Source organism: Lupinus angustifolius, unplaced genomic scaffold (assembly GCF_001865875.1).
Source record: "Lupinus angustifolius cultivar Tanjil unplaced genomic scaffold, LupAngTanjil_v1.0 Scaffold_16_110, whole genome shotgun sequence".
NCBI lineage: Eukaryota > Viridiplantae > Streptophyta > Magnoliopsida > Fabales > Fabaceae > Lupinus > Lupinus angustifolius.
Genome location: NW_017718958.1, coordinates 68,705 through 94,718, shown reverse-complemented (window position 1 = coordinate 94,718; position 26,014 = coordinate 68,705). Strand labels below are relative to the sequence as shown.

The 26,014-nt window shown below is 35.2% G+C and overlaps 3 protein-coding genes and 1 long non-coding RNA gene across 4 annotated transcripts; 1 reads left to right on the top strand and 3 right to left on the bottom strand.

The window, feature by feature from the left end:
• Positions 1-842: 842 nt before the first annotated feature.
• Positions 843-1,045, bottom strand: LOC109337996. Its single transcript, XR_002106499.1, has 2 exons — positions 1,008-1,045; positions 843-970 (listed from the first exon to the last, which is right to left on the bottom strand). It is a non-coding gene; the product is annotated as an uncharacterized LOC109337996 (long non-coding RNA).
• Positions 1,046-11,148: 10,103 nt separating this feature from the next.
• On the bottom strand, positions 11,149-12,746 carry LOC109338009. The gene is made up of 5 exons (XM_019575130.1): positions 12,516-12,746; positions 12,225-12,431; positions 12,049-12,141; positions 11,865-11,966; positions 11,149-11,624 (listed from the first exon to the last, which is right to left on the bottom strand). The coding sequence occupies exons 1-5, from the start codon at positions 12,723-12,725 to the stop codon at positions 11,229-11,231; spliced, it is 1,008 nt and encodes a 335-aa protein (XP_019430675.1). The 5' UTR covers positions 12,726-12,746; the 3' UTR covers positions 11,149-11,228.
• A 9-nt stretch (positions 12,747-12,755) lies between these two features.
• LOC109338005 lies at positions 12,756-23,896 on the bottom strand. Its single transcript, XM_019575127.1, has 3 exons — positions 23,774-23,896; positions 13,332-14,170; positions 12,756-13,275 (listed from the first exon to the last, which is right to left on the bottom strand). The coding sequence occupies exons 1-3, from the start codon at positions 23,894-23,896 to the stop codon at positions 12,756-12,758; spliced, it is 1,482 nt and encodes a 493-aa protein (XP_019430672.1).
• Positions 23,724-25,706, top strand: LOC109338004. The gene has a single exon (XM_019575126.1). It carries the CDS (start codon positions 24,189-24,191, stop codon positions 25,704-25,706), a length of 1,518 nt encoding a protein of 505 aa, XP_019430671.1. The 5' UTR covers positions 23,724-24,188.
• Positions 25,707-26,014: the final 308 nt, after the last annotated feature.

Genomic DNA, 26,014 nt, shown 5'->3' with positions numbered 1-26,014 from the left:
ATTGAGGAAATAGAGTGGTAATATTATCCTGGTGGAGCCACGTGGTTCTTGGTCAAAAAGAAGAAATGGCTATCCTCAATTCCTCATAAAACTCAAATTCTCTAAATCAAAAGTTTTTTATGTCTCTAAATTCACCCAATAAGATTTTGCCTAATAATAAATAATAAACCTTATTTAATTTCTCATTAATTGTCATACTAATACATTTAGGTATTTGACAAAACATCATTGAATTAATATAGAGACACATAAAACTTTTGGATTCCTCCTCACATTTGCACAAGCTTTTACTATCACATATGAGAGACACCCCTCATTGGAGAGGGAAGTGAGTTTTTCATTTGAATTTTAAGGGTAAAAATGTAATCTAACTTTAAATAAAAAGATACAAATGTTAATGTATGTTGCTTTTATATTGCTATTTCACACAACTTCCCTCTCCATTATTGGAGAGGAGTCTCACTCCAACTGCGAGAGAGAAATGATTTTATCCTTTGAATTTTAAGGGTATAAGTTTAATCTCACTTTAAATAAAAGGGATACAATCATAGAACTTCCCTATATTCCGGGAGAGGAAATGAGAGATATACTCATATGAGAGGGAAGTGTGCTATCTTTGAGTTTTTTGCTCTAAATAATAGAAGTTAGGATCCTCTCTATTAATGGAGAGACAAATACTTCAAAAACAAAAAGAGACACATATATCTTTGATTGCATAAAATTATACTTTTACTTTTAAAAATAATTGAACAAACATGTACATATATCTCCATTAATAGAGATTATCTTTGTTCAAGTGATAATATCATGTTAACTCTAGTTGAAAGCCTATAAAGCTTTAAAGAGAAATTTCATTTATTTTTCATCAACAGTTTATAGTGCATGGTACGTACTTACTTCAAGAATGAAGATTATAGTGCATAATAGTATAAGTATAATAATGTGTTAATTCAAAAACCACCACTAGCACCTCCACCTGCACCATCTCCAAAGCCGTTTGCCTTCACCAGCGCCTCCGCCTACACCAACACCACCTCCAAAGCCTCCACCACCTCCAGAGCCACCACTAGAAGCTCCACCTGCACCACCACCACTAGAGCCTCCACCTGCACCACCACTAGAGCCTCTACCTTCTCCTCTTCCAGCCCCTCCACCTGCACCTCCACCACCTCCTAAGCCATCAACAACACCTCCCCCTGCACCACCTCCAATTCCTCCTCCTGCACCACCACCACCTCTCCAATTCCACCACCATGTCTATCTCCAAGTCCTCCTCCTACACCACCTCCAGCACCACCACCTCCTCCAATGCCACCACCATGTCCACCTCCTATTCCTCCTCATGTGCCACCACCAGCACCACCTCCTCCTCCAATGCCACCACCACGTCTACCTCCAATTCCTCCTCCTATACCACACCAACAGCAACACCACCTCCTCCAATGCCGCCACCACGTCCTCCTCCGACACCACCACCTCCTCCAATGCCACCATCATTTCCACCTCCTGTTCCTCCTCCTGCGCCACCACCACCACCACCACCTCCTAAGCCACCACCTCCAAACTCGTCAACTAGTTCATTTTTTTGGAATTGTCTACATTCTGCTATTCCTATCACCACTACAAATATCACAGCTATCACACAAACACACTTATGTGATTTCCCCATCTCTACTTTTCAAAAATGAGGTTGATGAAAATAGAGCTTGTGATGAGAAAGCCCTGCATGAACTCATATTTCTACCATAAAGAAAAGCGCATGCCATTAATACATGTACAACTTAGACTTAGACTTATGAACTAGGCTTTCGTATAGTTCTTCTTTCAATTAAACATGGCCAAAAAATTCAAACATGTTATATTATTGGCCGGTAAATTTTTAGATGTCATGCACCATCCATCAACTACTTTAAGTACACTATTGAGTAGTACAGCTACTAACTAATAAATACTAATATCATAGATCTACTAAGTACTAATTTTCCATATTAAAGTTATATAGGAATGAATGATTTTCTTCTAGGAAAAAATTACGTCTAAGTTTTATGTTATTTTGAATCAAATAAAGTGAAAGTTTACTATAAGTAGTTATGATTGAAGTTCTAAATTGATCTAGAGGCCAAATATCTTTTATGATACTTGAACTTTTCATCTATAACTGGCAAGCTTGTCCCACCTTGTGTATTATCTGATACTCCAAAACCATATATGGGGGTAGCGTGTGAGCTTGATTTTCAGCCTTCGCATCAACTGGTTAGTAGTTCACACACATAAAGTGTTTATTCTGGTATTAGAACCACACCATTCCTCAGCGTTCAGCCACCCCAACACACGCATAAGTATTTTCATTGGCGTTTATTTGAACAACAGTTTTTTCCCATACATCAATTTCTACCTTGTAGTAATACATGTCTGAACGCAAACACTAATGTTAATTTTGTTAGTCTTGTTAAAACACCTGTATAAGTAAGAAATAAAAAGAAAAAAAGTAACTCTATATTGAAATATTATGGATTACTTCTTAAAATATAAATACATTATTTTCCGATACAAATTTATATTTTATTTGTTTAGGGTCTTGTGAATTGAATTGTGGAAACCAATGAAAAAAATGGAAGACTTAAAACCTATGAAACATATTCATTATAGGGTAAATTTGATTTATAAGAAATAATGTTATTAACGCTCACTATATATTGGTAATGGACTCCACTGTGATGCATTAGTCCATTGTCTTATATTAAAAATGTATTAGTTCTGCCTACTATGGTATTAGCTTGAGTGATAGTTTGTTTTGTGTTGTGATTGTGAAATAGAAGAGAGCAAGCAAAAGGGAGATAGGATTTCAATACACAATTATGCTTAAATAATATAAAGTGTATAAAAAATAAAGGATGTCACTCATCTATCTAAAATACATAGACTCAATTTCCCGCTAGAAGTTGTTAGAATAATCTTTAGCATGCATCGTATTTGATTTAGGTTTATTTTTATGAGGAGGGATCCACTTTTTTTTAAGCAAGGATGCTAAAGCATCCCAAGGAATTTAATAAAGAAAGAAAAAGAAGCCATTACAAGTTTGTGAACTTATAGCTGGGTAGCCCCAACCAGTATCTATTACAATCCAAAAAAATTATAGTTGGGATTGAATCTCACCAAGTAAAAGATGTAGATCTTAAGCCATGATTAGCAAGAATTCCCTTCCCTGAATATGTGAGAAACCTTCCAAGACATAGAAGACAATAATGTTTTACAAATACTCCACCTTGGTGATAGACTCCAAGGAGGATGTATACTTCCTTTGAGAATTCCCACCACTAAAGTTGAATCACTCTCTATCCATAAGTACTTCCAACCTTTTGCATGAGCAAGTTCAATTGCCAATAAAGCAGAAAGAAGCTCAGCATAAAGAGCAGATTGTATATCATAGAAAGCAGCAAAACATGCTACAAATCTCCCAAAGTGGTCTCTGAAAATGCCTCCCCCTCCCGCCAAACCAGAACTATCCTGGGTTGCGCCATCTGTGTTAACCTTGAGCCAACCTATAGTAGGAGGATGCCAAATTATCTCCCCTATGTTTGGACTTCTATTGAAACACAAAGGGATGTTTAGGTCCCTCAAAATGGCAAATTCTGCAGGCATATTATTTGCATATGACTTTGAATTCTTAGCAGCAAAAGTAATGTCCAACTTTAGCTTGTCCAAACCTCTATCAACTGGGATTAATCTATCACCAAATCTGGCTTTGTTTCTACAAAACCAAATTGCAGCAATTATATGAATTATGCAAATTGAGAAGACCTCTTTTGTCTGAGAGCTCCACTCCCTGTTGTGTATCCTCCAAAGAGGAGAGCAGGAGGAAGTGTCTTTGTTGATGGAGAAGGTATAATTCAGCCATCACCAAAAATATTGAGCAAAAGCACACTTAAGGAAGATGTAATAGTTGTTGAAGCTGTAAGACTTGTTCAAGACACTACAGATGGTTGAAATTGGATGTATGATAAAGAAGGTCTATACTCAGTGAGTAATGCTTATAAGGTGTTTCTTCAGGAGAGTGTACCTTATGACAAAGACTTCTTTAATCTTTTATGGTCATGTAATGGACCATCAAAGATGAGATGTCTAGCGTGGATAATTGTTTGGAGGGTGTCCCAACAAAATTGAACCTCTTGCTCGTTAAGGAGTCTTAGGAACTCAAGACCCATCATCTTGTGTTCTTTGTGGCATGGTGGATTTTTCAACAAATCACTTGTTTTCTCCTGTCATAAATCCTATTGTATTTAGCAGCACTACACCAGAATTGGTATTTAACAACGATCATTCAACATCACTTATGTGTTGAATGCTGTTAAATGTAAGACAGAAGAGAATTAACAACTCTTACTTAAGTAAATGCTATTAAAGGTATTATCTTTAACGATGTTTGTTGAAGAAATCGCGGTTAAAGATCACACTTCATATCTTTAACAACACTTCTTCAATAAGCGATGTTAAATTTGTTATCTTTAACAACACTTATTGAAGAAAACACTGTTAAAAGTGTTATCTTTAACAGCGCTTATTGAAGCAAGCGTTGTTAAAGGTCATACTTCATTTATTTAGCAGCACTTCTTTGATAAGCATTGTTAAATGTGTTATCTTTAACAACGGTTATTGAAGCAAAACGCTGTTAAAACTTCATATATTTAACAACACTTCTCAATAAGGATGGTTAAACGCTTGTTTTAGTGAGCAGAATCGTTTCAAATTCAAAAACAAAACCTCACATAATAATACATATCACTCAGTTTATTATTTATCTTACCTTTATTCTTCTCCATAAGTTACATTTTTCTCTCTTTTGTTTTTAGTTTCTCTCTTCAAGCAAGTTATCGATTTTTTGTTATTCTCTTCTTCAAGCATAAGGAAATCATAAAGAGCAGATTGTTCTCTTCTTCAAGCAGAAAGAAGCTCTGCATAAAGAGCAGATTGTATATCATAGAAAGCAGCAAAACATGCCACAAATCTCCCAAAGTGGTCTCTGAAAATGCCTCCCCCTCCAGCCAAACCAGAACTATCCTAGGCTGCGCCATCTGTGTTAACCTTGAGCCAACCTATAGTAGGAGGATGCCAAATTATCTCCCTTATGTTTGGACTTCTATTGAAACACAAAGGGATGTTTAGATCCCTCAAAATGGCAAATTCTGCAGGCATATTATTTGCATATGACTTTGAATTCTTAGCAGCAAAAGTAATGTCCAGCTTTAGCTTGTCCAAACCTCTATCAACTGGGATTAATCTATCACCAAATCTGGCTTTGTTTCTACAAAACCAAATTGCAGCAATTATATGAATTATGCAAATTGAGAAGACCTCTTTTGTCTGAGAGCTCCACTCCCTGTTGCGTATCCTCCAAAGAGCAGAGCAGGAGGAAGTGTCTATGTTGATGGAGAAGGTATAATTCAGCCATCACCAAAAATATTGAGCAAAAGCACAATTAAGGAAGATGTAATAGTTGTTGAAGCTGTAAGACTTGTTCAAGACACTACGGATGGTTGAAATTGGATGTATGATAAAGAAGGTCTATACTCAGTGAGTAATGCTTATAAGGTGCTTCTTCAGAAGAGTGTACCTTATGACAAGGACTTCTTTAATCTTTTATGGTCATGTAATGGACCATCAAAGATGAGATGTCTAGCGTGCATAATTGTTTGGAGGGTGTCCCAACAAAATTGAACCTCTTGCTCGTTAAGGAGTCTTAGGAACTCAAGACCCATCATCTTGTGTTCTTTGTGGCATGGTGGATTTTTCAACAAATCACTTGTTTTCTCTTGTCATAAATCCTATTGTATTTAGCAGCACTACACCAGAATTGGTATTTAACAACGATCATTCAACATCACTTATGTGTTGAATGCTGTTAAATGTAAGACAGAAGAGAATTAACAACTCTTATTTAAGTAAATGCTATTAACGGTATTATCTTTAACGATGTTTATTGAAGAAATCGCTGTTAAAGATCACACTTCATATATTTAACAACACTTCTTCAATAAGCGATGTTAAATGTGTTATCTTTAACAACACTTATTGAAGAAAACACTGTTAAAAGTGTTATCTTTAACAGCGCTTATTGAAGCAAGCGTTGTTAAAGGTCATACTTCATTTATTTAGCAGCACTTCTTTGATAAGCATTGTTAAATGTGTTATCTTTAACAACGGTTATTGAAGCAAAACGCTGTTAAAACTTCATATATTTAACAACACTTCTCAATAAGCGCTGTTAAACGCTTGTTTTAGTGAGCAGAATCGTTTCAAATTCAAAAACAAGACCTCACATAATAATACATATCACTGAGTTTATTATTTCTCTTACCTTCATTCTTCTCCATAAGTTACATTTTTTTTCTCTTTTGTTTTTAGTTTCTCTCTTCAAGCAAGTTATCGATTTTTTGTTGTTCTCTTCTGCAAGCATAAGGAAATCATAAAGAGCAGATTGTTCTCTTCTTCAAGCAGAAAGAAGCTCAGCATAAAGAGCAGATTGTATATCATAGAAAGCAGCAAAACATGCCACAAATCTCCCAAAGTGGTCTCTGAAAATGCCTCCCCCTCCAGCCAAACCAGAACTATCCTAGGCTGCGCCATCTGTGTTAACCTTGAGCCAACCTATAGTAGGAGGATGCCAAATTATCTCCCTTATGTTTGGACTTCTATTGAAACACAAAGGGATGTTTAGGTCCCTCAAAATGGCAAATTCTACAGGCATATTATTTGCATATGACTTTGAATTCTTAGCAGCAAAAGTAATGTCCAGCTTTAGCTTGTCCAAACCTCTATCAACTGGGATTAATCTATCACCAAATCTGGCTTTGTTTCTACAAAACCAAATTGCAGCAATTATATGAATTATGCAAATTGAGAAGACCTCTTTTGTCTGAGAACTTTAATCCCTGTTGCGTATCCTCCAAAGAGCAGAGCAGGAGGAAGTGTCTATGTTGATGGAGAAGGTATAATTCAGCCATCACCAAAAATATTGAGCAAAAGCACAGTTAAGGAAGATGTGATTAAAGGACTCAAGATTTTTGTTACATAGACTACACATTGAAACTAAATTACATCCTCTTTTCTGAAGGTTCTCATCCGTAGGAATTTTATTGTGTTTCCATCTCCAAGCTATGAATGATTTAGAGGGGGGAATTATAGTCGATCAAATTTCTTTGAACCATTTCACTGGATTAGCTTGGGAAGATATGTTAGAGTAGGCATCTTTAAGAGACAGATTGCCATCAGTTGTGCCATGCCAAACCATCTTATCCTCTCGAATTGGAATTAAGGTCCTCGAGATTGCTTGTGAAACATCCGGGAAAAGCTCCACCAATTTTCTAGGAGTTGTCCATCTACCCTGATGAATGAAGTCAACAACATAGGCTTTCAGATCAGGTGCAAGATCTAAAGGAATGTTCAAAAGATCCACCAAAGTTGAGCCTAACCAATTGTCTGTCCAGAATTTTATTTTGGCTCCATCCCCAACTAGCCAAATGGAATTGAGATGGACATATGTCCAATTTGCCTTAATGTCAGGCCAAATTGATGATTTGTAGTATCTAGGAGAAATTCTGCAGTCCCTACCAAACCTCTTCCTAAAGAGCACAACCCAATCTTTGCTTGAAGATAGCATAGTCCAAGAGAGCTTAATGAGAGAGGCTTTGTTCATCTTAGCTATGGACTTGACACCAAGACCACAACCTGGGTTGGGGAGCAAACTTGTTGCCAATTAACAGTGACTAACTTTCTGACTTCAGTATCCCCTGCCCAAATGAAGTTTCTAATCTATTTATCTAGAGCTTTAAGTAACTGAGCAGGCCAAACATATATGTGAAATGAATAAACCAGTATGTTTTGAATAACTGATTTAACTAACTCCACTTTGCCCATGATTGATAGGCAGGAACCTTTCCAAGTTGTCAACTTCTGAGTTATTTTTTCAACTATTAGTTGGAGATGAGCCTTTTTAGGCTTTCCTTTGAACACAGGGACACCAAGGTATGTGAAGGGGAGAGATCCAACATTAAAACCAAGGAAGGAAGAAAGATTAAATATTTTCCTAGGATTAGAGCTTGTAGTAAAGAATTGACTCTTTGAGGCATTTATGTTCTGGCCAGATGCTTGGGTATAAGATGTGAGAAGGAGTTTGAGTTCCCTAAGCTCTCTTTTTACTCCCTTGCAGAATATAAGAACACCATCAACATATAGCACATGGCTCAATGTTTGAAGAGATGAAGGACCACTGATTGTGCTCAACTTGCCACGAGTCACTAGATTTAAGATACCCCTGCTCAAGACCTCCTCAGCAAGAGAAAACAGCAGAGGGGATAGAGGATCCCCCTGTCTAACCCATTTCTTGAAACCAAAATAGCCCACATTGTGCCTATTAACACTAATTGAGAGTCTACCCGAGTGAAGAATAGCATGAATCCAAGAGATAAATTTGTGGCTAAAACCAAAACCCTGAGAGTGTCCATTAGAAATTCCCAATCTATAGTGTCAAAGGCCTTTGATATGTCTAGTTTTAAAATCAGGTTGCCACAAAATGTTTTGTGATCCAGCAGGTTTGTTGCTTCAGAAGCTAGACAAATGCAGTCTTGGATGTTTCTATCTCTTATGAAGCCCTTTTGATTAGGTGAGACAATTCTAGAGGCAATTGAGGCAAGCCTATTAGCCAGAACCTTAGTGATGATTTTGAATTGAAAGTTTGCTAGAGCAATAGGCTTGAAATCATGAACTCTGTCTGCACCAAGGAATTTTGGAATTAGAATAATAGAGTTAGCATTCATGTTTGGAAGAATCCACCCCTGAGAGAAGAATTGAGACACTCAGAGACAAACATCATGCCCAACTATATCCCAGAAAGTTTGGAAAAAGACTCCCCCAAATCCATCTGGCCCAAGGGCCCCATCACCATATATAGTAAACACTGCATTCCTGATATCCTCCTTAGAAGGCATCATGGTAGCATGACATTTTCCTCCTGAAAAACCAGGTTGGGAATCACCTCTTGAATGAGAGAATTCTTCGTGGTGGAATTTTCAGATGCAAATAGATTCTGAAAGTAATCCAGCACATGATTTCCTATCTCCTCCTAATCCATTAGCACTCTATTCCCATCATTTAGCAAATTTAGAGACTTAATTGCTTGCCTTATTTTTGTTACTTTATGAAAAAAGGCAGTGTTTCTATCCCCACTAGTTTGCCAATTTATCCTAGCTTTTTCTTTCCAAAAGGATTCCTCAACTTTAAGAGCAAGCATAAGGTTGTGCTGAGCCAGATTTTCCTGATCTTTCAAATCCTGGCTAGGCATGAAAACCCTGGAATTCTGAATGAGCTCCACAACTGCCATAACATTTTTGAAATTAAGATGTATATTACCAAAAACATTTATGTTCCAATACTTTAGCTCCATCTTAAGAATCTTAAGCTTTTGTGAGAGTATATACATAGGGCAACCATAGCAAGACCTGTTCCAAATATTCTCCACCACCCTCCTACAATCCTCGTGCTGAATCCACATCTTATGAAACCGAAAAGGAAAGGCTCTCCTGATAGAAGAATTTGAAGATTGCAGAATAGGATGATGATCAGAGGAGATTCTAGGCAGAGTAAAATAAGATGTTTGACTCCAAGCACTTGGCCAGTCCTCATTACACAAACTAATCCAACCTTTTTTCAATAAGAGCAACCCCTGATCTCCTATTGGACCAAGTGAACAAATTGCCTCTTGTACTAAGATGGATCAAGTTAGAGCAGTCAGTGAAAGTTTTGAACTCATTTGAGGGCAGGGCATGAGGAATTCGAGGACCTCTAGTCTCATTAGCACCAAGCACTACATTAAAGTCCCCTATGCAACTCCAAGGACCAACATTAACATTTATCTAAGAATTAAGGTCAGACTAGAGGCTTCTTCTCTGGTTGTAATTAGTATGAGCATAGACATCACAAATGTTACACCTTTTGTCTTCTATTGTAACTGATATAGTGATGTGCTGAGCAGAATTGTGCAAAACTGTTGGGGAGTGATCATAGCTGTATAATCCCCAAAGATTAGGCAAATTGTTCCCTCTATTATTGGTCACAAATAGTTTCATTCGAAGCTCATTCCGATAAGAACTATCAATTCCAATAGAGAACTATCATTGGACAGTGTTAAAGTGCCCACCCCTATGGGTATAATGAGTTCTCTCAGTGATCCCTTTCTTTCTCAGATTTTTCTTTTTAGATTTTGACAGAATAGGGGTGAATAACTCCTCTTCCTCCTCCATAGTGTCATCAGCCTAAAGTCTGCCAGCTATCTGCATATCCTTGGCTGCATTTTGATTTTCCAATTCCTGTGTGTCACGCACTATGAAATTGTCTTCAATGTTTTGTGGCACAGAGGGATCATAGGAATCCCCCAAGTTCTCATTATCTGAATGATCTTTCCCTACTTCCTTATCAGGAGTATTCTCTACTCTTTCTATCCCTTCCAGACTTGCATCTTCCCTATTATCAAACTCCAAATTGATGACTAAATCATCAATTATTTATTTATTTTAGAAACCTCATCCTCTTTATTGAGCCTTGTTTTAGGGCCTGATTCTTATGCCATCTTCCTAGGAATCTCCTCTTCCACCTTCTTTTTAGTTAATCTGCGACAATTATTATGCAGGTGGCCAATAGCATGCACTACAATAAAACTTCCTGTTAGCCACGGTTGAAACCGTGGCTAAAGTGGGGAAAAACCGTAGCTAGATTGAGTGGCCACACTTAATGTCGTTGTGGCAAGGAATGGTGTTGCTAAAAATTAGCCACGGTCATTATGTTATTTCGCTACATTTCTGTGAAATGTGGTAACATCTATTTAGCCACAGTCTGTTTAATTCAGCTACAGTCGAACCGTGGCTAAGTTTCTGATTTTGCCACACCACAACCGTGGCTAAGTTGCTTATTTTTCCACAATACATCCGTGGCTAATTAAATTTATTTAAAGTTACTTTCTTACATACTCCTCTCATGATCCAAATGTGTCATTGTCTCACAATCTTTATTTTCAATAATATAATGGTAAATTTATAATAAAATTAAATATTTGCTAGCTAATAATAATAAAATTGAATCTTATACAATTACCAAATGTTTAACATTCAAAAATGCTGATAAACACAAAATGCAAAATGTTATGATCATATAAGTTCATGAATTTTAAGAAACCATATCTAAGATGGTGGAACATCACGAGCGAAAGTGGTTAACTCACTACCAAATTTTTCGACTAGAAACTTCTCAAGAGTAGCCAAACGATTCTGAGTATGTGCAAGTTGCTCCTTGGTCTCTTCATACCCTGATAGTTTTACTTCTAAAGTTTGTACATATTTCTTCAAGTCTTCAACATGTTGACTAGAGCCACTAGAATTCAAAAAACCAGTAAAATGTCTAGACGTTCCAAAAACACTGGAGGGACAAATACCAGTGCCCAAACCATGCACTCGACCTGAATGTTCAGCTCCATATGCTTTTCCAATTGCATCATTAGGATGAGCAAATACCTTTGATGAAACACCTGAAGTAGTGACATTTTCTTGATCTTGAGGTAAATGCTCTGATATTTTATCCTATTAAATAACAAGAAATTAATAATTTATATAGTGGCAAAATGCAAATTGCATGGCAGTAACCTATAATGGAAAATTGCATCAATAGAATCAGAAAGGACAAAATGATATTATGCGTTTGCCTACCTAACTAACTGCATACCATTATCCATTTCACAACTTAGGAAATGGTTCTAAAAATGATACACTTTTTAGGACATATGTAACACATCATGTATGAAAAGACTTTAAATTACTTACAGCTAGAGTTTTTCCTTCTTCGCTTACATAGCTTCCATCCTTCTTCAATAAAGTTGACAAAACAACCTCACCACGACATACAGGTCTTTGCAATTTTAGCTCCTAACACAACCAATGAAACATAAGTTTTTACATTCACAAAACTTCATTCTTTACAATAATACAATTACCTAGGACAACTTACCATTTGACGACCTCTCCTTGCATTGCTCATACTACCACCAGCATGGGAAACTTTAAGATTTTTGCGACTTCTAGTGTTCGCCAAACTTTGTTTCTACAATTGCCAAACATTGTAGTCATTATATTAAAAAAATACAAGTCTTGGAGAAATTAAATACTTCACAACATAATGTTTACCTTCATCTTATCCTCCTTATAATGATGCACAAATGCAGTCCAATCAGCACAATCTAAACCTGGAGGAGGATTAGCAAGTATGTCTTCCTTACTTTTATTAGGATAGAAATACTTACACCTTAACCTATATTTATAGGCCCTCCATCTTTCACCTAGAGTACTCATAGCCCATTTGACTCCAGCAACATAATCAAACTCAAAATTTTCCTTCACACATTATTAAATACGCTAGTCAATTTTCAATGACAATAGGAAAAAATTATTAAAATTGCAAATTTTTTAAATAATTACCTCAATATATTTCCATTGTTGGTATCTATTATCCTTTGACATCCAATCCCATCTTTTAACATAAATAGGACAAATTGTTGAGTTTTGAGCTAGTTTACCAAGAAACCTCACAAGTAAGTTTGAGCCATTGTCATTGCCTTGTCCATAACCATTGAGTTCCACAATAACTTTTTTAGTTTTTTCCAAATGCCAAACCTGAATTGCTTGCATTTTTCGAGTTTCAATTTCTCCTGAAGAGTTTCAATTATGATCTAGTGGTAAATATCGACGATGTCCCATGAAGCAATATTTTCCGCCAAACTTTAGCCATTTAGACTCTGTATCAAAATTACATGATGGACAAGCAAGTGATGTATGAGTGTTCCATCCAGATAAGTTGTCTAGACCTGGGAAGTCACTAATAGTACAAAACAATGATGCACGCATTTGAAATGATTCTTTTGTAGAGGAATCATAAGCTTCCACTCCTTTCCACAATTTTTGTAACTCTGAAACTAGGGGCTGCAAGTAAACATCAATACTATTGCCAGGCATCTTAGGACCAGGAATTATCATCGACATTATGAGAGAAGTTTGCTTCATACAGTACCATGGAGGATAATTGTAAGCATACAACATCACAGGCCAAATGCTATTATTAGAACTTAAAGTTCCAAATGGATTGAAACCATCTGTAGCTAATGCAAGCCGTATATTACGAGAATCTAAAGCAAAGTCCGGATACATTTTGTCAAACTCCTTCCATGCCATTTCAAAAGCTCTGCAGTTTTAGAACACATGTATAGTCTTTGCAATCTTGGTATAAGTGGGAAGTACCGTAAGACCTTTGCTGGTATATATTTTTTATTTTGGCCAACCACTATATCATTTGCACCACTAATATTTCCATTAGATTTCCACCTAGATGCATTGCAAATCTTACAATTATCTCTCTTCTTGTCTTCCAATGAACCCCAATATAACATGCAATTGTTCGGACATGCATGAATCTTTTCATAGCTTAAACCTAACTTCTTAATCAACTTTTTTGCCTCGTATAAAGATGCTGGGAGTTTAGCATGGGGAAAAGCATCATTTAAAAGATCAATGATCATAGAAAATGTTTTGTCAGTTGCACTACATAAGACTTTTATATGATACAATAGAACAATGAATGATATTTTACTATATTTTTTACAACCAGGGTACAATTCTTCATTTCCATCACCTAATTGCTCTTTTATTTTTTCTTGTTGGACTTTACTTGCATCACCCCTAGGTTGGTCATCATTTGGTATATTTGAGTGGCCGGAATCTTGAATTCCACTATCATCAAAGATGCCAAAAACATCATCTAACATATCCTGCATTGGATATTGTCTAACCCACTCTTCTTGTGGTTGGGCTATAGTTTCAACATTATCTTGCACATGCTTTTCCCCATGCATGTACCAAAATGTGTACTTTCTGGGAAACCCTTTTTGAAGTAGATGACTAAACACTTCAATTCTATTACCCATTTTAAGAAATCCACATGTAATACAAGGACATGGAATTTGATCATTTATAGGTACATTTGAAAAGGCGAAATCCAAAAATTGCACCACCCCATCCAAGAACTCCTTTGATCTAATTGGTTTCTCAATCCAACTCTTATCCATCATAACTGTGTGAATCTGTTTTTGATGTTAAATTCAATTACTAAATCATTAGAGATACTAAATGATTAACTTAAAAACAACTTAAGTATTACCTCAATGCAAGCATGCATGACAAATTAAACCATAGTGTTTTGCAAATTCAGTCATATTAGTTGAAAACAATTTAATGCAGATATCTTGGTATCATTTATTTTGATATACTATAAAGATGCATGCCTGCATCAATGTCATAATCCCATAAAATCAACGTCATAATCCCATAAAATCAATGTCATTTTGCTAACGAGATACCTAACACACCCTTAAAAACTCAGCAAAATTCTAAAGAACCTATGGGGATATGATGTATGGTATTTACACTCAAAGTTATGGCTGCCTATAAATGATAAATAAAGCCCAAACTTGTTTTATTATGTCATGAATATGTACCATAAGAGTAAAGCAAAATACATCACCATATAGTAAAGATGAAGAGCAAAAGTTCCTTATGGAGTTATTGAAGATATCAAACTCTAGGGTTGGCACTGTAAAGCATACATTGGTTTAGCGAATATGGTTGCTTCTTTATCAATCACATGTGAATGCCTCTCATCTAATTTGGATTTTTATCATCTATGTGAACCAATCCTTGTTTCTCCTTGAAAGAGAAGAACACCTTGAGGGACTTCAAGTCAAAGAAAGCATATGTTGGGTACCAGTAAGGTAAATCACACTTAGAGGGGAAGTGAGTAGGTGTAGCGGATCACTAGTCCCGCTTTTCCGATTAATGCGCAAAACAGAAAGCTACTGCAGTTAATCGATTATGATCAGTGCTAATCGATTATGCACAGTATGATTAATCGATTATGTTGTATATTGATATCTTTGAAAACAGATTTATTGCAATGGAAACAATGATGAAAAACAATCTTTACTGCCCTAAATTGATTCTTGATTATACACAGATCATTAACACTTTGTACAAATCACAGAATACAATCAAATAAGAAATTAATAAAAGACTGAAATGCAAAAGAGATAGGGGAAGAGAAAGTGCTCAAGGATTTTTATCCTGCTTCATTTACGAGTCCACTTGCAAACTACATCCAGGACTCCCCTTCTAATCTTGGGAGATTTTTCTTAACTATTGGAAACCAATTGTTTGATTACAATTATACTTCTAATACACCTAGCAAGAACTTCCTTCTTAAACACCAATGAGCCTACATGCTCGGTTTAACTTTTCTACTCACCTACTAGGATACCACACTATTCGCGATTATGGCCCCAGCCGAAGTATCGCTCGATCCAAGACTTCCTACTCCGTGAAGACACACTATTCTCTTATATGATGATGCTAACACATCAAGAGAACCAATCCTTGTTTTTCACAATATTCGTCGAGTTATTGATGCACACTTAAGGCGCGGATAAAGACTCTGATCTCGACTTTGCAAACCTCTACAGAATTCTCAGAAGAAGCCTAAAACTAAATGTGAAGTTATGCATTGTTTTTCAAATAAATGAAAATGATAGCACAATAGAATAGCTTTTCTCTCTTTTCTCTCTAGAAAATAATGCAATATTTCCCTCGAGGATAAGCAAGATGCTTTGAAATTTATGTTCTGAGATTCTTGGTTTTCTTTCTATCAATGAAAAATTTGAATGTAATTGAATATTGCACATGAGTTGAAAAAATAGCTTTTATATGAAACTGATTTTAATTGATGTTAATCAACTATTTACCTAGATAATCAATTAACATGCTTATCCAAAATAGTTTTTCAGTTAAGATTTAATCGATTATCAATCTCCTTAATCGATTAATAAACCAGAAATCTTAGGAAGTTAGCCACTATAACTCCTTGTAACTCATTACACCAGTCCTTAACCAATTAATGGATTTCAACAAGATATAATCGATTACCAATCATATTAATTGATTAATATGTATGATAATGGTTTTCATTTATGCATGATAAACATTATATATGATGAAATAACATGCAACACATAATTTTGAAATAGATGCTTCTTTTATGCACAAAACCATGTATGCCTAATGCACAAAACCATCTACTTATCGTATATATTTAGATGTAATACCTCAACGTATATGAATTTCCTATTAAACTCTTGTGATACTTCCATCGAAGGCTTACTAACCTAGACTCAAAACTTGGCAATCATTATAGGACTTCTAGAATAATAAAATAAAATTAAGTCTATGACGTTGACCTTTGAGTCTTTGGCATGTTATTTGTTGTGGTATCCACATCTTCAAGCTTTCATTTAACTCTTTGTCTTCATCAAAACTATGTAGGTCAATCATAACGGAAACCTTTGACTATTTTCCACTTCAATCTCCCCCTTTTGATGATGACATATTCTAAATAATTCTCTGTTTGATTGGCTTGATGTTGGACAGCATGTATTTGCAATGGTTGTATCAAAATCCGTTGCTCCCCCTCACTTTAATCTGCCACTCAATCCATGTAGGAGGTGATAAAAGGGTAGCCTTTCAAGATTAAATGCGGAAGCTTAATACAACCTGTAAAACAGCTCAAACAACATTTTCTCCCCCTTTTGGCATGATCAAAAAGCAATGATATTACATGATATTAACATCCAAAACCAAGGAAAGATTTTAAAAAAATTTATTGATCTTAATCGATTAAGTAATCAAGGTTAATCGATTAAGTAGTTTCAAAAAGAATTAAAAAAGTTCATAGTTGATGTAGTTAATCGATTATGGATAAGGAGTTAATCGATTAAACAGAACGATTAAACAGCTGATGTAGTTAAATGATTATGGATAGGGAGTTAATCGATTAAAAATAATTAAAATGTGAGATATATCTATGTTTGTGTAATTAGACAAGTTAGCACAGAATGATTAATGGTATTTAGTGTATAGAACGTAGAGCATATATTAACCATTCATGTAGAAAGTACACATGTTCGATATAATCAAAGATCATGTAATAGTTCTTACATAACCAAATTAAACAAAACAATTATGAGAAATTAAAAAACAAGTGCATGAAGTACATACTAAGTTCAAAACATATTATAACCAAAGAAAACATACAATATCAAAATATACACAAACACCCTAGGCAGTAGAAAATCCAATCTAGGCTACTTTTAAGGTGGTGGTAGTGGTGATGAATATTCGTACATGGCGCGCACAATGAGGATGATGTGGTCAAGATCCATGATTAACCTCTCTTGATGCTGCTGGAACTCAGCCACCATGGAGTCTCTCAAAGACTGAAAATGGCCACCAATACGCACATTTAGGCGTTGTTCCACGACATACATGTGTGCAAGCCCAAAAGATGAGGCTTGAGATCATTGATGATTGGTTGAGCATGGTTGGTGTTTCTCTAGACCAGAATGTACGTAATTAAGTAGTTCAAGAATCGATGTTCAACTGACAATGACCCAACCTTGGTCAATTCTCCTTGTACACACAAATGAGTTCATCTTAAACATGATTTATACATTTCAATATCATCGAATGAGTCCCATAACTCATTGATACAATCTCCTAATGTCGATGCATCGCTGGATAATCCTCCAACATCTAGAAACAATTCCTCATCCAAAATTATCATTTTTCTCATTACCACCGATGCATATACTCCATCCTTATACCGAAAATTACTATAGAAATCCCTAATGAGTGAAGGATAAATTTTACATTTCAATTCCAAAAACTTATTTGCACCTTGGGTTTCTAATCCATGCAGGAACTCAAATTCTTGTTCCACTAGCCAAGCAGCATCCGCATATCGAATGTAGGTTTGTTTTCTTTATTGAAATTTGGCTAGACGAGCTTCTTGAAGGATTGGAGAGTAATAGGAGTCATCATGGTCCTTTATTCAACCTTGAGCATAAGAGGAACCAATGTTCATATGTCGTGGACGGTAAGCAGTGGTCTTCACCCTTCTTGGATGTGGTTCACTCATGATTTTTAGGTATTAGAGTGATTAATCAATTGAATAATCAATTTTTCGAATTTGGGATTAGGGAAGGGGAAAAGATTAGGGCTTCGGATTTTGTTGAAATTTAAGATTAGAGGAAGACGGAAATGATGTGATAGGATTCGGATTAGCTATTGCAGAGGTAGAGATCACTCAAATTGAGAAGAAATTCAAAATGGGGTAAGCAAAGAGGTTCTAGGGTTCTAATGTGAAATGACCTAGAACAGCACTGGAGCCTGATATAATGATGTCGTTAATCGATTAAGGTCAGTGGTTAAACGATTAAACACACTAAAAATTTCAATTTTTAGAAATTTGAGGTCATGCAATCGATTAAGCAATTTGTTAATCGATTAAAACAATATGAAAATTTATTTTCTGGCTACTAGAACTCAAATTAATCGATTAAAACACAGAAAAATCAATTAAGAACAGAACTTAGACAAATTTTAGTGCATTTTTTATATTTCTAGGGTATGCAAAGATACTATACCTAAGCCATTAACCTAAAAGGTATATGACACACTAATGAAGTATAAAACTCTTATGAAATTACTTAAGTATAGGAATCATCCATTCATAACACATATTACACATAAGCATATATCAAAGATCAAGAAAAGGCATACAACACCCTAAAGCAAATTAGTTGAGATATTTTTCATCAAGTATGTCAAGTTCTCTGCGTAACACAAAGAATGTATCCTATGGAAGGTACTTGGTTAAAATATATGCCAATTGGTTTGACGTTTCAAAAAATTCAAGAATACAATCACTTTTTTGTAAATGATCTCTAAAAACGTAGTGCCTTATTTCAATATGCTTAGTTCTAGGATGCATAATGGGATTCTTTGATAGGTTTATGGCACTAGTGTTATCGCACTTTATCAGTATTTCCACAAGCTTTAAACCGAAGTCTAATAGTTGTTGCTTCATCCATAATATCTGAGTGCAACACACGCTGGCGGTATTATAAAAACCAATGCATGCTTGCTTCTTACTATGCCAAGAAACAAAGGAGTTGCCCAAAAGATGGCAAGTTCCACTAGTACTTTTCCGGTCCAACTTATATCCCACGAAGTCGAAGTCGGAATACCCTTTCAAGGATAATGAGGCATCCCAAGGATACCATAAACTCATAGATAATGTTCCTTATACTTCATAATATGTTTTACAGCACTAAAGTGAGATTCCTTAGGAGATGCTTGGTATTTTGTGCACCTGCATACACTAAACATAATATCAGGACGACTAGCAGTTAGGTAAAGCAATAAGCCAATTATTCCTCGATATTTTGTTACATCTATAGCTTAACTTTTATCATCCTTATCAAGATTGCAGGATGATACCATAGGTGTTGTCGGTTCTTTGAATTTGTTCATCTCGTACTTTTTTTTATGAGTGAATATCATGTTGCTCAATTAGTTAACTTTATCTTTGAGTGACAGATCAAGAAACTATGATCGATCGTCCATCATATGCCTCGAACATCCAATATCCAAATATCAGTTTTATCCTTGTGTCCGAAAGCATACCTGCAAAACAATATACTTGGCTTGTTTGGGTACCCAGTTATATTGGGCCCCTTCTTATTAGTAACCAAAAAACCTAGCCTTTTTTTCACCCAAAGAATTTACTTAGCTTGTCTGAGCTCAACACACGATGACGGTAAATATATTCCACTTCGGCAGTAGACAAACAAAACATGCTTACTTCTTACTATGCCAAGATACTAAGGAGGTGCCCAAAAGATGGCAAGTTTCACTAGTACTTTTCTAGTCCAACTTACATCCCACAAAGTCGGAGTCGGAGTACCCTATCAAGGATAATGAGGCATCCCAAGGATACCATAAACCCATAGATAATGTTCCTTTTAGATACTTCATAATATGTTTTACAACACAAAAGTGAGATTCCTTAGGAGATGCTTGGTATCTCGCGCACCTGCATATGCTAAACATAATATTGGGACGACTAGCAGTTAGATAAAGCACTGAACCAATTATTCCTCGATATTTTGTTACCTCCATAGCTTAACCTTTATCATCCTTTAAGAGATAGCAGGATGATGCCATAGGTGTTGTCACTTCATTGCATTTGTTCATCTTATACGTTTGTTTGATGAGCGAATATATTGTTGCTCATTTAATTAACTTTACCTTTGAGTGACATATCAAGAAACTATGATCGATCATCCATCATATACCTCAAACATCCAATATCCAAATATCAGTTGTGTCCTTGTGTCCGAAGGCATACCTGCAAAACAATATACTTGGCTTGTTTGGGTACCCAAGTTATATTGGGTCCCTTCTTGTTAATAACCAAAGAATCTAGTCCCTTTTTCACCCATACATATTTGTCACTTGGCACACCATATTTTCTAACATAGCAAGATATAGATGTATGACCATATGTACGACAATAAATGCAAGTAGGCATTTTATGATTTAATCTTTTATGCATGCGAGCTACTTGTTTTCTATATGGTTTTCTTCTATTATTAGGTTTGTAGCCTATAGCTTCATGATTACCTATATTTCTAGATGCAGAAAGTAAGTTGTTTAGGTTTTGACTACTATAGGTGAACTTAGCTAATTTATCTTTCAAATCAGAAATTTTAGCATTTAGAACATCACATTGTTCACATATAGGTGTCTCAATTAAGTTAATAGAGCAATTAGATGAGGCACAAGAGTAAATAAGGTCTAGAGTCTCATTTTCTAATTTTAGTTAATTTCATTCTTCTTGCATTTTAACAATTTTCTTTTCATACAATATGATGACGCTTTTCCTATATATATTAACCTTAGCCAATTTCTTTAACTCCTCATGTAACTCAAAAAAAGCACTATAAAGTTCATAATATGTAGGAGATTCTTTAGAACATGAAGAAGTGTCAGTCTTTGTGTGTGTGTATTTTGAGTTGTACAGAATACATTGTCGTCAATGCGTGTTACGCTTAAATTTTATGCATGAAGTAACAATTGTCAGACTTTGGTCTAAAGCTTGATAAAATGCCTATCTAGTGTAACAACACTAGTGCCATAAGCATATCTAAGAATCTCATATTGCATTCAAGAACTAAGCATATAGAAATTAGGCATTATTTTATTAGAGTTCATGTACAAAAAGATGATTATGTTATTGAATTTGTGGAAATCTCAAAGCAATAAGCCGATATTTTCACCAAGCCCATGCCAAGGGATACATTATTCTGCAAAGAGAACTTGGAATTCTTGATGAATTATATCTAAGTTAGAATGCTTAAAGGTTCATATATGACTTTCTCATGCCTTTAATGTATGCTTATATGATATTTAACTTAAATGCTTGATTCTTGTGTATAATTGAATTCGTGATTGTTTTGCCTGTTTAGAAATGTATTTTAGGGTCTTAGGATAAACCTTATCTTAGAATTTACCTTGAACCACATGAAAATCATTCAAATTTGAGTTATTACTACAAGTAATCGATTATAAAATAGTATAATCTATTACCTGGGCAAAAATGTTTTTCCAATAATTGACTATTGGTATCTTTTAATCGGTTACCTAGGGGGGATTTTTAAAACTTCTGAAAATCTGACCTTGATAATCTATTACAATCTACAGATAATCGATTATTAGTAATAGTGATTCAGATTGAAGTATACATTCTAGAGTTCATTAGCATAAAACATAATTCCTCAATTTGTACCCCTTTTCTAAAATTCTTAAAATTAATTGTCTTCATGGCAGAGTCGTTGGCTATTTACCATCATCACCTCCACCTAACAACTAGTCTAGCATAGGATTACATATTGTGTCCTAGTTAGGTGTTAGCATGTGTATGTGTATTTTGAGTTGTTATATTATAAATTATATTTGCACATGTTTGCATTTGTATTGCTTAACTCGTATGTTTGTAATCGTTTTGAACTTAATACTTTTCGTACTATGGTTTATATGCAATTTTGTTTTAATGTTTACCATTTTGTCTTAATGAGTGCTTGGTATATGCTATTATTGATTATATCTTAATTACCTGGTCATTCTATGCTAATATGTATACAAAATGGATGAATATTATACTTAAAAGTGTTATAATATTGCATATCTTGGAACCATAACATCCTTCTAATTATTGTGTGTGATAATTGATTATTGTGATGAGATAATAAATTATAATCAGTAAATATTGTGCACTTGTTCAATTCTTTTAAACTGCTTGATCAAACAAAATAGTTTTGCTTTGATTAAGTCAGTATATTCAAATGTTATATCTTTCCTTACTTTTGGCAATATTAATCATAATATTTCATACTTTTTTTATCAAGCCAAAAGGGGGAGAAATTGTTGTTTTGATATCTTGCAGATTGTGTTTACATATGCTTCTGCAAACCTAGCTATAGGGGAGATGAGATTTGCTACCCACACTACCTCGGATTGAGGGGGGGGGAATGAAGTGAGGGGGAGCAGAATTTTAGAAGTTTATTTTGTATCAACGCAACCATTGCAAATCATTGTTCATCGTCAAGCTTTTCAAGTGAAAGTGTACAAAGTCTATCAAAGTTTGTCAACATCAAAAGGGAGAGATTGACATTGCAATAGGAGTCAAACATTGCAAGTGTGAATAATATACTCGGTTTTGAGGAGGACAAGAACTTGAACAAGACAAAGATGATGTGAAAGCTTAAAGATGAAGTCAACAATGCAACATGCCAAGACTCAGGGTTATCATAGAGTTAGGATTCTTTTATATTTTATAGAAGTTGATTGCTTAGTTTGAGCCTAGATTAGATGAACCTAGGATGGAGGTCTCACAAGAACTAAACTTGATATAATTAATTTTGAAACAATTCATTCATTCATCCAAACATGATAATATATTGTTCATGCATTGCATATACATGATTTCGTGCATAAAATGTATATATTTTAAAATCATACATTGCATATATTTTTATCATGTAGGAGGTTCATTCTACATATCAAATAAACTATCTTTAAGCTCTTATAATCGATTAGCTTAAATTGATAATCCATTATCTCTTTATGAAATCTGATAATCGATTATGCCTTGTGATAATTGATTATTCAGAGTTCCAGTAGCTAAAGAATTTGGTCTTATGGCATCGATAATCGATTATCAGTCTTCATAATCGATATGCCCATCAAATATCATGAAACTATTTTGTATAAAATATGTTTTTATTCTCATTGGTTCATAACTCGAGTTTTCAAAATTTCATATTTTATCTATGAACTCTTTGAGTGAAATCTTCTGTGATTATTAGAGTTAGTGTTTCTTTGAGAGTTAAAAGAGAAAAGATGCAAAATTTCATATTTTTTAGAAAGTGCATTTTGAGAAAAACCATGCGTAAATCATATTAGAAATTAGGAGTTTTTGTATGAATTTTGTTATTAGGTTTTAGGACTGATTTTATAGTCAGATTAGCACAATTAATGTGCATTATCACTCAGATTTCATTTTCCAATTTAGTTGAGAGATTTGAAGGTTCTTAAGTGTTTTGAGAATTAGGTTTAAGATCCTAGTTGCATGTGAGTTGAAAGATTCACTATTACAAGGTTCTTGGAAGTGAGTAAAAGATGAGAAAAAAGGTGAGTAAAAGATGAGAAAAAAGGTGTGAACTACATTACTCATAAACCATCAATGAAGCATCAATGGAGAGCATCATTGAAGTGAGGGTAGAGTTCATGGTTTCACCTGCTGGTGATAGTGTACCAACTTCCAGAACTGCCCATTTTCTCAAACCCATTGCAAACTCCATTGATGATAGCCAAGTTTCTGGGTTTTTTCAACCAAATAAGTGGCCTTTACCATTCAGACTCGATTCCGGGTGGGACTACTAATCTAAAAAATGGGTTGAGTGGGTTGGTATTCTTCGTCCAAAGTTTGAATCTTCGTGGAAGAAAGTTGGAATTCTTGATGCTATCATGAGCACCAAGTACTACATAATAAAAAATGAAGACTTGGCTATTGGGGTTGCAGAGAAATGGTGTTCAAAGACAAATACTTTTATGTTTCCATGGGGTGAAGCCACTATCACATTGTAGGATGTCATGGTTTTGGGGGGTTTCCCTGTTGTTGGTGATCCTGTCTTCACTCCACTTGAAGACAAAGAACTGAAGGTGATAGAAGAACAACTTGTATTAGCAAGACAGGAACCGTGGAAAACCAAAAGATGTAAGGCTACTGCATCAGAATGGATGAAGATTTTCATCAACAGTGGAAGTGAAATTGAGCTTGAAGCGTTTCTTACAACTTGGTTATCAATGTTTGTTTTTCCTTATAAAGAATTGATAAACAAGGATGTTTTCCCAATTGCTATTCATCTTGCTAGAGGGAATACCATTGCTTTCGCACCAGCAGTTCTTGCTGGTCTATATAAAGATTTGGGATGCTTGAGAGAAACAATAATTTATTTGGCAAAAAAAACAGTAGTTGCTGAAATGGATTTGGAGGTTATACTTCAGTCACCCTTTTACTTGGTTCAAATTTGGGTGTGGGAGAGGTTCAGAAATTTGCAACCACAACCCAATTTGATCAACAAAGGAGACCCTGTATTGGCTAAGTGGCACAATGTTAAGGCCTTGAAAGTTGACAATGTGAGATTTTCCTTAAACTTAGCTATGGGGGATTTCGTTTGGCGCCCTTATGTTAGATATGCTGCTAAGTGGAGGATTTTTTATCCAGAAAATGAAATGTTGGTACTTGATTTTGAGAAAGATTTGGATAAAGAATTATTATCTTTTGTAACATGCTTGAGATCTTCTGAGCTTGTTAGAATTAACTCTAGTATAATGCAGTACCTTCCACCTCGAGTTTCTATGCAATTCGATATGGACCAAGATCTTCCAGGTTGTGTGCCTCGATTCAATCAGACGAAAGCCATTGCTTGGGAAAATTACTGCAGGCCTATATGTGATGAGAATTTGAGTATTCGATCAAGGCTTTTTCAGGCAGATGTTACCATGGGTTATGTGAGGTGGTGGAAGCAATCTGTATTCAATCATCTTGTTAAGAAGATTGTGCAGCGAAAGCAAAGTGCCCGAAGGTTTTCAAATCGTGGGAATCTTGCATCAAAAGCAAACAGAAGCAGCAATGATGCTGATGTTCCACCTGGTTTTCCTCCCAAACTTGTTAGCACTTTGATTTCTGGAAAGCGTTATGGCGAAGCATCAATGACTAGGAAGGGTGATAACGATGCTGATGTACCTTCCGGACGTCTTCCTAAACATTTAAAATCTGTCACTTTTGGAAATTTTGTTCTAGATGGTTTGGTAGCTAATGATGATTATGATGCTGATATTCTAACAGGTTTTTCTCCAAAATATAACACACTGAACCATTACAATTCTGTAGAGAAATATAAACTTGTCTCGGGAGAAAATCAGAGTGGTGGCATGTCTCACGGTTTGGGTAATGTAACAACATATGAATGTGAGCATTTGTACAATCAATGTTCTTCAGCCTATACTTCAGATCATGGAGCTGTTGAAAAAATATTACAACCGACGAAGATATTGTTAGGATTTAAGCTCATGAAGAAAACCCAATCCAAAAAACTAGTCTATTAGGTGAGAGAGTCTCATGGCTTAAGTACCACATTGAGTTTACTATTCTACTCAATGTGGGACTCCTAATGATGATAATAGTGATTCATCTAAAACAAATGCAGAGGAACTTGAACATAGAATTAACAAACTCGAAGCCAAACTCGAAAGAGAGCCTACAAAATTAATGAAAGCAGCAAGGTTTAGTCACACTTGAAAATATTATTAGCCTATCATACTAAAACCTTATCTCCTTAGTAACAAGTATTAGTTGTTAGTTGTTTCTAATACAAGAACAGTTACATGACATAAATGTTCAAAAAACCAAATGA